At 36.0% G+C, this 15,352-nt stretch overlaps 2 protein-coding genes across 4 annotated transcripts in view; one reads left to right on the forward strand and one right to left on the reverse strand.

The window, feature by feature from the left end:
* The window catches only part of LOC105224279 (speract receptor), a 125,025-nt gene extending 120,562 nt beyond the window's left edge, over positions 1 to 4,463 (reverse strand). For 2 of the 3 annotated variants that reach the window (XM_049457754.1, XM_049457755.1), the window contains exon 1: positions 4,274 to 4,463. The gene's annotated coding sequence lies outside the window, so the exon portion shown is untranslated. The remainder of the gene's footprint in view (positions 1 to 4,273) is intronic. The other variant, XM_049457756.1, reaches the window with a different exon arrangement.
* Positions 4,464 to 6,501: 2,038 nt separating this feature from the next.
* On the forward strand, positions 6,502 to 8,394 carry LOC105227872 (acidic fibroblast growth factor intracellular-binding protein). The gene is made up of 8 exons (XM_011207447.4): positions 6,502 to 6,677; positions 6,739 to 6,937; positions 6,991 to 7,110; positions 7,171 to 7,278; positions 7,382 to 7,615; positions 7,678 to 7,746; positions 7,815 to 8,000; positions 8,070 to 8,394. The coding sequence occupies exons 1-8, from the start codon at positions 6,593 to 6,595 to the stop codon at positions 8,146 to 8,148; spliced, it is 1,080 nt and encodes a 359-aa protein (XP_011205749.1). The 5' UTR covers positions 6,502 to 6,592; the 3' UTR covers positions 8,149 to 8,394.
* The last annotated feature ends 6,958 nt before the right edge of the window (positions 8,395 to 15,352 follow it).

Genomic DNA, 15,352 nt, shown 5'->3' on the forward strand with positions numbered 1-15,352 from the left:
CTATAATTTTAATTTGAATAAATATCCTGCTTTTAAGAAAAAAAAATTTTTTCATTCTACAATTAAAAACCAAAAAATTACAGCATATTCATTTCTGTAGCGTGCGTAACGATTTGAGTTCTCACAAAAATTATAATAGAAACCTTTGCAATTTTTACTGTGTTTTCTTATCACTTTGCTTCTTAAATCTATTCTTCGCCTACTATTCTTAGCCTACTATAATCGTACCGATTAGCGTTTTTTTTAAACGGTAAATTTCACGTTGTCTCGCCTTTGGTTTCGTTTGAATCATTTGCAATTATCTTTCAGTGTCACTTTAGATTATCGGCATATTCGTACCACAGAAAATTGTTTGTTTACAGTATAATATTTAATAATAACAGTTGAAAAAATGAAAACGGGTGCAGAGCGTATTCGAAAATATCGCAAAAAAATACAATCCAGTGAAAACTTAACACAAATGGAACGTTAAAAAAATGTGAAAAGAATGAAAATTTATAGAAAAAATCTTAAAGAAAAACTTAAAAATGATGATTCATTGTCAAAAAAAGTAAAGGCTGACCACCGAAACCGTATGCAAATTTATAGAAAGAAAATAAAGGAACAAAAACAACAAGAGCAACCAATAATATCGTTGGATGGTGCATATAAGTCCAAAAATACCCTTTACAAGGACTTAAAAAAGTGGAATTAGCGTTACCAAAAGACATTAACAAAAAAAAGGAAATTATTAGAATGCTTACAAAAAAATAATTGAAAGGGGAAGAAGAAGCTCAAACAAAAAATACGGTTGACGAAAATGTTAAAATGATTTATGAGTTTTACACTAATGATGACATCTCTACGGAAACTGCCGGAAGAAAGTGCACACTTATATCAAAATCAAATAACCTTCCAATGTCTAAAAGATTTATGGTTATGACAATTAGAGAAGCATATGAATTGTTTAAAACAACGTTTCCTTGAACAAATATTTCACGTACTAAATTTCATAACAACCGACCAAAACACGTGGAATTGTCTAGTAAGCTTCCACATAACATGTGTGTTTGCCAGATTCACGCCAATTTTTCATTTTTATTGGAAGCTATGTTTGGCATTTTTCGTATGTTCCCATCTAACTTCGGTAATTTTTTAAGAAAAGTGTGTTGTGACGAAACCAATGAAGTTTGTATGAGGTATGAATGCAACAAGTGCATTAAAAACATTACAGATGCTTTCGTCCCTTTGATTTACATTAATCAACTCGAAGAGCTTACTGAATGGAAGCATTGGAGAATCGTTGATAAACGCATCATCATTAGTTATACGAAAGGACCAATAACTGATTTGATTAATGAATTGGAATCTCAGTTACCTTCCTTTAAACTGCATACTTACGTCAAAAGGACTCAACAAAAATACTTTCAAGACCGAAAAATTTCTATTAAACAAGATGAAGCTGTTCTGCAAGTCGATTTTGCGGAAAACTATAGGCTCCTCAATCAAAATGAAATTCAGTCTGCACATTTTAGTTACTCCCAAGTTACCATTTTTACTTGTGTTGCCTGGTTGCACAATTGCACAAGATCATTTGCTATTACTAGCGATCAGCTGTCACACAATAAATATGATGTTAAGAAACTTAAAGAACAAAACGCTATTTCGAAGTTATTTTTATTTTCTGATGGTTGTGCAAGTCAATTTAAAAACAAGTTCATTTTGAGTATTATACCGTTTTTTAAAGAAAAATTAGATTTGACCAACTTTGAGTGGAATTTTTTTGCAACTGCTCACGGAAAGGGTGCAGTAGACGGAATTGGAGCTGTCATAAAGAGAAAAATTTGACAAATGGTGAAAGCTCAGAATATTGTTCTTAATAACGCCCATGATTTTTTTAAATTGGCAAAAATTAATATAAATGGTATTTCTATTTTATATGTAAGCAGTACATATATAAAAAATACAACTGCATTTCTTTCGGAGAGATGGGCTAACGTTAAGAGCATTCCCGGAATAAAAAGCAACCATTATTTTTCATTTCTTAATGAAAATGAGCTCGAAATAGCACTAACGGCAGATTCAGCAAAACATAAAATTTATTTATAAACATATATATATTAATAAATAAATTTATAAACATAAAATATGAATTAAATAATCTTATTAAAAAAAGAGTATAAATTGTTTTGTTAAAATAAATACAATTGTTTTTATTTATATACTACTGGAAAAACTGTAGCGTGCGTAACGTAGCGTGCGTAACGTTGGGTTCACGGCCACTGATAAAAAACTACAAAATTTTTTGGCTGCAATTAAGTTATTTTAGAATTCTCTTATTTTCATCTTTCTTTAAGGTATTTCATTTGGTGTGCTTTATTATACAAAATTTGCTAAAAATTACGAAAACATACCTCAACCTTCAAAGCTACTTCCATTTTTTGTAGCATGCGTAACAATACTTTGAGATCAAATTTTTCGCAGCTTAAACCTGTTACAAAAAATATTTTGATGACATTCGAAAGTACACTCAAATCCCACTAAACACTGTGTATAACTTGAAGGTATGTCTTTTGAAAGACCAAAAAATTGTTATATTTCAATCCGAAAACGCGTACGAATGTGGCGTGCGTAACGCAGGATTTGCCCATATATGTATATTTAGCCAATTGTTATTAAATTTTCTTGGAAAGAGCTCATAACTCAAACAAAAAGTGTGCGAACAAGTAGTGAATTGAGAGAAGTAGAAATATAGTCACTAATGAAAAATTCAAGATCTATTTGCCATAAGATATATCTCTGATAAAGTCGTAAGAGTCAATGGAATTCATATCGTCAAATAATGTACAATTTAATCCGAAAAAATTAAAATTTACGAAGTAATATTCTCCGGAGCTGATCCCAGCGTCAATTTCTTATCCCAACAATTAATATCACTTCATAGAAAGTGTTTCCAAAATAGGGTGGAATGGAAAGTTCTCTAAAGAGGTTACATAACAAATTATTTGATTATAATACCAACCATAAATAATTAGAAGAAAGCGGGCCTGAGTAAATAGAGTTATAAGTGTGAACTGAGCTTAAAATTAGCTTCAAAAATTTTATTTTTTGTTAAAAAAATTAAACTTGTTTGACGTCATTCGATATTTTTGCATAAACGTGTATGCACTTAATTCCTTGAATTATTGTTTTTATTGTTAATGGTTATTGTTATTGCCAATTTGCCATTTCAGAATTAAAGTGCATCTTTATAATTAAGAATTATGCAAAATATTGGTTCCTTTCTATTTCTCTCGCAAAAATATGTAAATGTACAAACGGGCATGAAATTCAAAAATTTCGCAAAAAAGAAAGAACAAAAAAGTTCGAGTGAATATAATGAAAAAGAAAAACAAATAAAAAATTGTAAATTTTTGCCTGTTTTTTAGAGCAAAAATGTATAAGTATGCATTAGCATTTAGCTATGCTGAAATATACATAAGTATATACATATTTATATTTTTTACAAATATTTTTTTCTTTAATTTTACTGTATCTAATCGTTGATCGTTGCACTTGCTTGTGACATCAAAAAAATAATAATTTGTTTCGAGGAACAACCAAACAAGAATAATTTTGCGATACTCTTATAAAAATTTATAGACTTATACATATGTACATAAGTACGTGTGGTGTGTTTGAACTTTTTCAAGCAAAGTTTTTTTTCCGCTCCGCAACTTGTCAACAAAAGCAAATGCAGTCAGAAATTGTGCAAACAAGAACAAAAGCAAACAGGCCGAAACGTTGGTAGCACAATATTATAAACAACAATTTAATAGAACTAAAACAAACAAAGAACGCAAAAGCAACAAAAAAAATTAATGGCCTTGTCTTGCTGCCTGGCAAAGCACCTGTTGAACGCGCTTGAAAAGTGCAAGAAAATTTGCAAGGCACACAAAAAAGTACAACAACAACAAATGCATACACACACTTAAGAACTCGAAACAAAATTGCAGCAACTTGTTTAATTTATTTTTATTTTTGTAATTTTTTATTGTTTTTGCAAAGCTCAAACCTAAAACAATGCAATGGCACACAGCAACAACAGTAAAAAACTATATTTCATAAAAGTCAAATGCAAAGAAACAAACATTATTTAAATTCCATTTCATTTATGCACTATATACACTTATGTAGGTATGTGTGCGTGTGTGTGGGAGTTAAAGGCGCTTCGCTGCATTTTTGCATTAAATTATTTATTACAAACATTCATATTATGAATATTATATATTTGCCTTTTATTTTTGCTTAATACATTTCACTTTCATTAGCAACAACAAATTTGTATTTTTTGTTTTCGGTTTTACTTGTATTCATTACACTTTTAACCGTTAACACAGTCGCGACGGCACGTACCAGACAACACGACACTAAAATCACCGAAAGACTTCAATTGAAGACGCACAACCACTGTCGACGAACGACAAAACGCAACTGAATGCGGCGACACCAAGCAATGCGCGTCCAACAAGCATTTAGCCAGCCAAAGCACACACTCAAGCCCATTTAATAGTCAGTTCGTGGCTTACGTATATTTGTATATGTGTGCATATCATATGAACCCGCTCATCGGCACCCAACACACGGCCGACGGTGCGTATGTGGACTGCGTTGTTGCAGTGTGATGTGCGTCGGCATGTGCCACCCGAGGGGGCCCACCCTCACAGCTCAGCACCACCACTACACGCACATTTCCCATGCGACGCTTGGCGTGCTTTGGCGCGCTTTGTAACCGGCAAAACTAGCGAATACCAAGGCATGTAAATAGCGCCAACAACAAAGTCCGCACCCCACCAGTGCTCACTTCGTTTTTGCGGTGCGTGTTGAATTTGTGCGAAGCGGCGTCGTTGCAATGCCAATTTCATTCATAAGTTTTCACTTTGTTTACATTTGTTGTTCTTTATTTGCACTTGTGTAGTAAAAGCTTCCTGCGCGCGCAAACCGTTTTCCGTTTGTAGTGTGGTATATAGTGTTGTAAAGTGGTGTAATAAAATCCTAAAAGCTCTGACTGAATTTGAGTGGATTTTTCCGATTTCTGAATGAGCTTTCGAATAATCGGAGGGGTGAGTGAGGTCCAAGTATCATTTTGATCCCGTTAAAACAAACATTGTTGAGCCGGGTTAATGGAAGTTGGTGGTCACGCGACTCTACTACACAAAGGACTTACATATGTATGTTGAGTAAGTCAGGGTTGGTCTGAATAGGTAGGAGTGTACTCTATTAACAAATAAAACGCAAGGGTCATTGTAGTCTCTCCCCAAACTTGTCGCTTGCAATTGGCGGATTTACCATCTAGGTCGCCATCTGCTGGAAGGGAGTCGAGGAGTGCGTTCATTGTTTGTTAAAATTTAGACGTTTCCGAAGTTCGGTCAACCATGTGTTAAAAATTGTCTGGGCATTGCAGGAATCTGGAGACGCTTCCAATTCTATCAAGCAATACCCTAATTCATTCACCGGAAGAACCTGATGTCACTTTTCGTGACCTTTAAACAAAAATTACTACGTGCCTAACAATCGGAGCAGATCAGGCTTTACGTATATCAAATCCCATAACAAAATAATGTTACCGGCATTGCCCCGAATTCTATCCGGTCAAAAGTTGTTATCTCGGTCATCTAACTCGATTTGAATCGGTAAGTAGTACTAAAGGTTTACGCGTATTCGCCACAGAATATAACCTTCGCAGTGTGACCAACATCGTTTGGTAAATTAACTTCTAATTTTTAATAAAATTGATATTTTATAACCTATTTTTCTTCTTTTCCAAACAACTCAACGTCATTTGAAAACCAGTGTTTTAAAAATCTAATAGCCCTGACAGACGACAGCGCTAATATGCATTAGCGGGCTTAATTTACGTTTATTTGCGCATTTGACCCATGTTAATGCAAGTTTGTAATGCACAAGAATTCCGTGCATTTGGTTGAATTTACTAAATTTGAGTAGGCAGCACTGCTCAAAAATGGCCGATTTTTGCATTTTTTGACAGATGTCGCACTTTTGCTATCCATTTTTCCAATATTCTTAACTTTTTTGCACACTTTTTTCGCATTACAATCAATTATTGCTATTAATTTCACTCTATTATCTTTTAACGTAGACAATAATAAACGAATTTTTTCCTTAAATTTATATTGAGTTTCCAAAATTACCAAAATTTCTTTTAATAATTTATTTTATTAATTTTAATATCACTTTTTTTTTTTAATAAAGAAACAAATTTCACTATCAGCTGTCTAAATGCACAAGCCTGCCGTCTGTCACCATAAAATTTCAATTCGCATTAGCGTTGCTTAAGGCGCATTAATTTTGGTCGTCTGTCAGGGCTATAAGCCATTATTTAAATAACAAACAATAACGCACCACCAAAATTCCTCAATGAAAAATACCCAAAAAATTAAGTGTACTGTAATTTAGCAACTCTGGTGCGCTAACAAAGAAAATGTGGAACAAAACAAAACATGGCAAACAGCTGTCAACGAAAGAGAAGAAACAAGTGCCAAAATATTTTCAATTGATAAGAGGAGCAGTATTTCAATTATTGCATTTTTTGCATTTTATTTTCTGCTGAAGAATGCTGGCGGACGTGGATGTATTCATATCCAACTATACATTAGTGGACCCAGAAATATACCAATTATGGATAGAGGGCTTTTCGTGTAAGTATTCAAAGAAATTACTTGTATAAGTGATTGCATTTTCTTATGTTGACCATTTTAGCGAGCGAGGCCGTCTGCTACTTGAAACAGAAGGGATTCGGCAGCAGTTTTGGCGCACCAATTGATCTTATTGCCTCCGAAGTGCTCGACCATTATCGCACTTACTCTCTGATAGAGCGTCTGCTGCATGCACCTACCAAATTGCTGGAACAATCGTGTTTTCAGTTGGAGCCACAAACGCGTGATTTTATTATTGAAAAGTAAGCAATAATTTTAACAATATATTTTTTAATTAATTGTGCAACGATTTCAGGTATTACTCCATCGATGACTTAGTGGCACGTGAAATTCTAGGCAAAAAATTGTCAAGTCGTTATAGGAAAGATCTGGATGAAGTGTCGGAAAAGACTTGCGTCAAATTGAAGTCATGCAGGTTTGTTGCATATTTCGCTGCGGAGAGTTATATGTACTGATATCATATTTTTAATTGCAGACGACAATTTGACAACGTTAAACGTATTTTTAAAGCTGTGGAGGAGTTACCAGGCAATATCACAAACAATATTAAACAACTATTTTCCGTGTCCGATGAGTTGGCAAAGTGAGTAATCGGCAAGAAACTTTAAATATATCTATATGTATATGTAGACAAAAGCGCAATTACTTAAAAATATTTTTTTTATTTCCAATTTCCTATTATTTAGAAAATATGCCTCAATTGTTTTTCTTGCCTGCCTCCGTTTTGAAACTTCCAAAAAGAAGCTGCAATTCTTGGCCTTCTCCGACTTGTTTGCTTGCTCACAAGCTATTATGATCTACTGGACCTATACCTATCAACATTCAGGTCCCGAATATTACGATACCGAAATGGACAAAGAATTTCTGTTGGATTTGCGTGAGCTACGTTGTTTGCTCGACAAAGAGAAGGAAATTAAACAGTGAGTACTTTATAAGTGGCAAATTATAAAATGTGTTGATTAGTGTATTTTTTAACTTACAGTCTCGTTTGCCTGCGATTGAAGCCAGTGCTGTTGGAGCGTGCTTACTTCGAGCTGGATACAAATTTCCGGTAACTATTAGCTATTGAAAATTTATTGTTCAAAATTGACGTTTTTAACCGCGAAAATTCAATTGTAGCTCCTATTGGCGTGCATTTATTACCATTGCTTGTAATTTGCATCGAAATCGTGAGTTACGTGACTTGTTTTTGGATTTGTGTGAAAAATTGATAGAACCATGGCGTCAAAATGGTTGGAGTAAAGAGCAAGTAAATAAATTTGTGTCAGCCATAACACAAAGCGTGTTGGATTTAGAAATTTCGCGGTAAGTTACAAGCTCGGTAAAAGCATTAATTATATAAAAAAAATTTTTAATTATTTCTATCATTTGCAGAGATCAAGAAACGCGTTGTCTGTGGGATCGTTACATGCAGGTCATTAGTATTTGTTTGGATCACATGTTTCATATTTAGTGAAATTATTGCGCAGCGTTTGCATGTTATTTAAAATATGTTGTCCTTCTAGTGTTTAGAAAACCAAAAGTTCGTATGCCATTGCTTGCTCAAGTTATATGTATTGAGCTAAAAAGTGCAATTTACCCGTTTTACAAAAATTAAGCGCAGCATCATGACATTTATAAAATTGTATTTTAATTTATTAAAAACACTTAATATTGAAAATAAAATCAAACATAACGTACATGTGAATGTATTAATGAATATGGGAATTTTATTATATGTTTATTGATTTAAAGACTAAAAATAGTCCAAAAAATAAAGAAACCCAATTTTGTTAGTATATTTTATTATTTTCATTATTTATAAATTAACATTTAAACTGGTTGTGTGAATATATCTTATACCTTTATAATTTTGTGAAATTTATTCTAAAAAAAATAGTTCTGGAACTTTAAAAACATATTTTAGTTTCAGTTCTCGAAAACTATTATTATTCTTTCAAAATGTAATTTCGTTTAATTCTAATAAAACTTTTTGATACACTTACAGGCATATAATATTTAGAAAAACCTAAATTTAGTTGTCATTTACATTTCATTTTATTATATTTGATTTATTTTGTTTAAATATAACCCATTTAATATAAGGCACAATATTTATTTATTTTTACACATAGGGGGAAAAATATAGAATAATATATTTAAATTCATTTAAAAAATATTGTGTTAATATATTGTTAAATGTGTTTTGTTAAAATTGAACTTTTTCTATTTATTGAAACTCGTTTCATTTTTATTTACTTCTTTTTTGCATTTTACCTTGTATTACCTATTACTGTTATAAAAAGAATTTTTTGTTTTTTTAATATGTTTTATTTGCAATCTATTTTAAAAATAATAAGCAAATGAGATAACAAAATTATAATCTGACTTATATCATTGATATCCAGTGATATCAATAATAATATACAATAATCATATCAAATGTTCTTATTTCTAGTACTTACATGTATTAACAAACTTAATACTAATATTTAATACCATAATAATATATATTATAAAATATTTAGTACTTAATTCCTAAATAGGAGATCTAGAATATGGTCTTGAGTCTAGTAATTTCATTGCTGTCATCTAATAACATGATTGCCAAAGGATTCTCATGATAACTAATTCTGCGTAAATATGCTGTACTAAATCTTTTAATGTCAGCTTTAACAAATGGCATTTTAAGATCTGTATGGATGGCTTTATTTATTATAAACCAAGGGGCGTTTGTAATTAGTCTTAGGGTTTTTGACTGAAATCTTTGTAAAATTTCATTATCTGAATTACAAGCAGTGCCCCAAAGCTGCACACCGTAGGTCCAGATAGGTTTTAGTATGGCTTTACATAATAGCAATTTATTTTCAAGATGTAACGGCGATTTATATCCGAGTAGCCAATACAGTTGTTTGGTATTTATTTTTAATTGCTTAATTTTAGCTTGTATGTGCTGTTTCCATGTTAACCGTTTATCCAAGTGCATGCCGAGGTATTTAACGCTATCACTTTTAGGTATAGCATTGTAATTTAGAAGCAAGGAAGGGCTATCACTCCGCCTTAATGTAAATGAAACATGCATTGATTTATTCACGTTTACTTTCATTCTCCAGCAATCTAACCAAAATTGTATTGTTACAAAAAGTAGTATTAAGTTGTATTTGTATGCATCCCTGATTATGAACAATAGCTGTAGGTATATGGAATAGCATTTGTCTTGTTGTAGACATCTGGCGCCACGGCTGTCTGCTTGTCGAAACAATAGACATCTGGCGCCGCACTGTCTGCTTGTCTAGTTAAACAATTGCTGAGTCTGGCGCCGCGACTGTCTGCTTGCGTCTGGCGCCGTATGTTCTGGTAATTTCCAGACGCGATATTCTAGAAGGACACGTCGGCATCAGCGAGAAGTGCGTGGCTATAGCCGTATGTTCTGGTAATTTCCAGACGCGATATTCTAGAAGGACACGTCGGCATCAGCGAGAAGTGCGTGGCTATATAAGCCGTGGCAGCGCCAACGTAATCAATCAGTGCTAAGAGTAAACTGCTATAGTGTAGACGAGTTGTGAAATAAAGAGTTGTTGAATTAAATTAAACAGTGTTGATTTTATTTGTCAATCCAGAGATACGAACCTAACAAAGTAAACTAGCAAGAGTAAATTCGTAACAATTGGTGTCAGAAGTGGGATTGTCAAATAATCCAAATTCAAGATGGTTAAATTCGGAGAATTGAGAATTCAGCAATTAAAAAAGGAACTGGAGGAGCGTAATTTGCCGATAAGCGGGCAAAAGGCGGATCTGCAGGCACGACTACGTGAAGCAATGGAAGCGGATGGAATTAATGTGGACGAGTTCGAATTTGATGGGCCAGGAACTTCTACAAAGGTAGAAGAAAAATTAGAAGAACAACGAACATCATCAAGTGTAGACACTAACATGCTATTAGTGGCTATTAAGCAAATAGCAGAAAATGCAGTGCAAACAGAAAATCGTTTGGCACAGCAAATAGCTGAAAATGCAGAAAATGCAGTGCAAACAGGAAATCGTCTGGCACAGCAAATGACGCAAATAGCTGAAAATACATCACAGTTAGAGTCTCGCCTTACACAACAAATGACTGAAAATAATACGCAGTTAGAAAAGCGTTTGGTACAACAGATTACAGAAAGTAATACACAAGTGCAACAGAAAGTTTCAAAATTAGAACACGAATTAAGCACGTTAAAAAATGACGAAGAAAACTTGAAATCAGAAGTTCTTCATTTGAGTAATCGGATGCGAGAACTGCAACTGCATGGCCCTGCACCATCAACAAATAATCCAAGATTGAAGGCACCCACATTCGATGGAAGTATTCCATTTCAAATTTTCAAACTTCAGTTTGAAAAGACAGCAATGGCCAATAACTGGAATGCAGCGGACAAAGTGGCGTCCTTGTTTGTATCATTGAAAGGGCCTGCGGCAGAAATCCTTCAGACTATTCCAGACTGTGAACGGGACAACTATGAGGCATTGATGAGTGCGATAGAAAGACGATATGGTAGTGAGCACCGGAAACAAATATACCAGATCGAACTGCAAAATAGGGGTCAGAAAATGAACGAGTCATTGCAAGAGTTCGCAACTGAAATAGAACGACTGGCTCATTTGGCAAATGCAGATGCACCTGTGGATTACATTGAGAGGGTAAAAATTCAATGTTTCATAAATGGAATTCGTGATGTGGACACCAAACGCGCCACATATGCATTGCCAAAAAGAACGTTTGCTGAAACGGTTTCGCACGCCCTCACACAGGAAACAGCTTCCCTACTAAGTAAACCAGCACACAAAGTACAAAGGGTTGAAATGGAACAACCGGCGCTGATGGAAGAAATATTGAAGACTCTGAAGGCAATTGCTACACCGCGAGTAAATACAACAGGAAGATGTTTCAACTGTGGAAAAGCGGGTCACTTTGCCCGAAATTGCAATATAAAAGTAAGCCCATCAAAACGGAAACAACCAACAGATAACGAGGACGGAGCATCCACATCTCACAAGTCGTTAAACTAAAACGGAACAGTTCAAAGGGGCGTGAGCTGGTTCCCACAACTATTTGCCCCACCATCTCGATATCACAAATAGGTCGCCATGACAACAATCTTACTATCAACGGCATCGTAAATGGACGACTGTCAACGCTTACTTTGGATACTGGTGCCACACATTCAATTATCCGACCGGATGTGGTAAGAGGAACGGTTGAACCATTAGTCGGTTGCAAGCTTCGAACGGCCACCGGGGAGGAAGCAGCTGTCGCGGGAAAAGTGTTTTGCAAAGTGATGATTGGTACCCTGGAAGTTAATCACACCTTCATCGTAGCAGAAATCACGGATGAAATTATAATGGGAGTAGATTTCATGATTGATCACGGGGTTACTTTGGATTTAAACAAGCAAATGCTGTTTTGCCAGAACATGGAGATGCCTATAAACACCGGATATGTGACCAACGTTGAAAGTAAGAGGGTGATTGTTGATGATAATCAGAGTATTCCACCAAAATCTGAGGCGATTGTATGGGCTAAAGTGAATGGAGGAGGTGGGACTGAAGAGTTGTGGATTGTGGAACCAACAAAAATAGATACACCCATATTGGTAGGAAGAACGCTTGTGAAAACTAGTGAAGACGCCACCATTCCGGTCAGAGTAGTGAATGAATTCAACACGCCTATAAGTCTGAAGAAAGGAGCCGTAATTGGACAGTGCCAGAATATAAGTGCAATAGCACGATGCGAACGGTCACAACAGAAACCTACTATTGAGCCACAGCAGATAAGTCCTACACTCCTAAATAATTTGCTGAACGAACTGCATGGAAAGGAAAAATTAAAAGCAGAAAAACTATTAGAAAAATACGCATCCATATTTGCAAACGAAGGAAACACAGGAAGAACCGGCATTGTCAAACATCGCATAAATACTGGAGACGCTAAACCAATCCGACAAGCTCCGCGTAGGGTTCCACTAGCAAAACGTGAGGATGCTAACAAAATTATTGAAGACATGCACAAAAACGGTGTAATCGAACCTTCAATAAGTCCATGGAGCTCACCTATCGTCTTAGTTAAAAAGAAAGATGGTAGCACCCGTTTCTGCGTAGATTATAGGAAGTTGAATGACGTCACAAAGAAAGACAGTTATCCTCTACCAAGAATCGACGATACATTAGACACCTTGTCTGGAGCGAAATGGTTTTCTACATTAGATCTACAAAGTGGATATTGGCAAGTCGAGATTGATGAATGTGACCGTGAAAAGACCGCTTTCAGTATGGGCGACGGGTTATGGGAATTCTCTGTGATGCCATTTGGGTTATGTAATGCGCCTGCAACGTTCGAGCGACTGATGGAACATGTGTTAAAAGGACTCAACTGGAAGACATGTTTGGTGTATCTTGATGACATTATCATCATGGGAAAAAGTTTTGATGATCATCTGAAAAATCTAGAGGAAGTCTTTCAGCGAATAGCATCAGCCGGATTACGCTTGAATCCCAAAAAGTGTTCATTATGGAAGAAGCAGGTCACATATCTCGGACATAAAGTGTCAACTGAGGGGATTCACACCGAGGAAGGAAAAATAAAAGCAGTTAAAGATTGGCCTCAACCCACCAACATACATGAACTCCGCAGCTTCCTCGGCTTATGCACGTATTACCGCCGTTTTGTACCTGGATTTGCGAACGTGGCTAGAAGTTTACATGATTTAACAAAGAAGAATCGCCCGTTTGTATGGCAGTTGGAACAAGAAAAAGCGTTTGAGCAGCTTAAGGAACTACTTTGTACGGCGCCGATGTTAGCTTATCCAATACCTGGAAAGAAATTCATCCTGGATACAGATGCGAGCGCTTATGGAATTGGAGGTGTCCTGTCTCAGCTCATCGACGGACAAGAAAGAGTAATTGGGTATTACAGCAGAGTGCTCGGGAAACCAGAGAAAAACTACTGTGTGACGCGAAAAGAACTACTAGCTGTGGTGGAATGTGTAAAACATTTCCACAAGTATTTGTATGGACAACGATTCTTGCTGAGGACTGATCATGCAGCATTAAAATGGTTATTACAGTTTAAGAATCCGGAAGGCCAAATTGCACGATGGATCGAAAGATTACAGAATTACGACTTCGAAACGGAACATCGAAAGGGGATTCACCACAAAAATGCGGATGCATTATCACGTCGCCCTTGTCCACTGGAATGTAAACATTGCTCCAAATCAGAAGGAAAAGAAGGTATAATCGACGTGCGATTACTGAATATAGAACCTGAAGATGATTGGACTCCTCACCGCATCAGAATCAATCAGCTGGAGGACCCTGATCTTGCAAAGCTGGTAATGGCCAAAGAAAATGGGGTACGACCACCAAAGGAACAAATAAGTAGCGAGAGTCCAACTGCAAAAGCATATTGGGCCCAATGGAACAGCATAAACCTCGTTAATGGATACCTTCATCGTACCTGGGAAAGCAAAGATGGCAAACATTCTCGTCTGCTGATCATAGTACCGAAGTCCATGATCCCAAAAGTATTGAAAGAATATCACAATGGACCTAGTGGAGGGCACCTTGGAATAACAAAAACTATAGAGAAGATTAAACAACGGTTCTACTGGATCGGTTGTCGAGATTCCATAGCAGAATGGATAAGTAATTGCGTAGAGTGCATGGCAGCTAAAGGTCCTAAAGCCAAAAGTCGCGGTAGGCTACAACAGTACAACGTGGGATCACCATTTGAACGAGTCGCAATGGATATTGCAGGTCCGTTCCCAACCAGTACGGCCGGAAACAAATATCTACTGGTTGTCATGGACTATTTCAGTAAATGGCCAGAAGTATATGCCTTACCAAACCAGGAAGCGAAGACAGTAGCCGAAGCGTTTGTAGAAAATTGGATAACAAGGTTCGGAGTGCCCGTCGAATTACACTCAGATCAAGGCAGGAATTTCGAATCTTCCATTTTCCAAGAAGTCTGTACATTATTGGGCATCCACAAGACACGGACAACAGCGTTACACCCACAATCAGATGGGATGGTAGAGAGATTCAACCGAACGCTCGAAGAACATCTGCGGAAAATCGTTGATAAAGACCAACGGAATTGGGACAAGTGCATCCAGATGTTCCTGTTGGCGTATCGTTCAGCGAAGCACGAGACAACTGGTTACACGCCAGCAAAGATTATTTTCGGATCTGATCTGCGACTCCCTGCTGATCTTAAGTTTGGTACGAATCCTACAGCTGTAAGAAATGATGGAGATTATTGTTCTGCCTTAAAGGAAGAAATGAATGAATTACATCTAATGGTAAGACAGCATACGCATCTGATGAGCAATAAGATGAAGGACCGGTTCGATCAAGCGGCAAATTCAAAAGGTTTTGAAGAAGGTGATCTGGTCCTGTTGTACAATCCACTTCGAAAGAAAGGCTTGTCCCCGAAATTGCAGACAGCCTGGGAAGGACCCTATATGGTGATGAAACGACTTAATGACGTGGTATACCGCATACAAAGAAATGGGAAAGCACGATGTAAAATGAAAGTAGTACATTTGGAGAGGCTCGCCCCATTTGGTTCAAGAGGATTTGTGCCTAATCGGGACGATTAGGCTTTAGTGGAGGGCAGTGTTACAAAAAGTAGTATT

The sequence above is a fragment of the Bactrocera dorsalis genome, chromosome 5 (genome assembly GCF_023373825.1).
Source record: "Bactrocera dorsalis isolate Fly_Bdor chromosome 5, ASM2337382v1, whole genome shotgun sequence".
NCBI classification, from domain to species: domain Eukaryota; kingdom Metazoa; phylum Arthropoda; class Insecta; order Diptera; family Tephritidae; genus Bactrocera; species Bactrocera dorsalis.

Bases quoted from the DNA above. Each gene is read 5' to 3' on its own strand.
- LOC105227872 (XM_011207447.4), top strand. From the start codon at position 6,593: ATGCTGGCGGACGTGGATGTATTCATATCCAACTATACATTAGTGGAC. The intron at 7,616-7,677 runs GTGAGTACTTTA...TTTAACTTACAG, and splicing joins AAAGAGAAGGAAATTAAACA to TCTCGTTTGCCTGCGATTGA. The intron at 8,001-8,069 runs GTAAGTTACAAG...TATCATTTGCAG, and splicing joins TTGGATTTAGAAATTTCGCG to AGATCAAGAAACGCGTTGTC.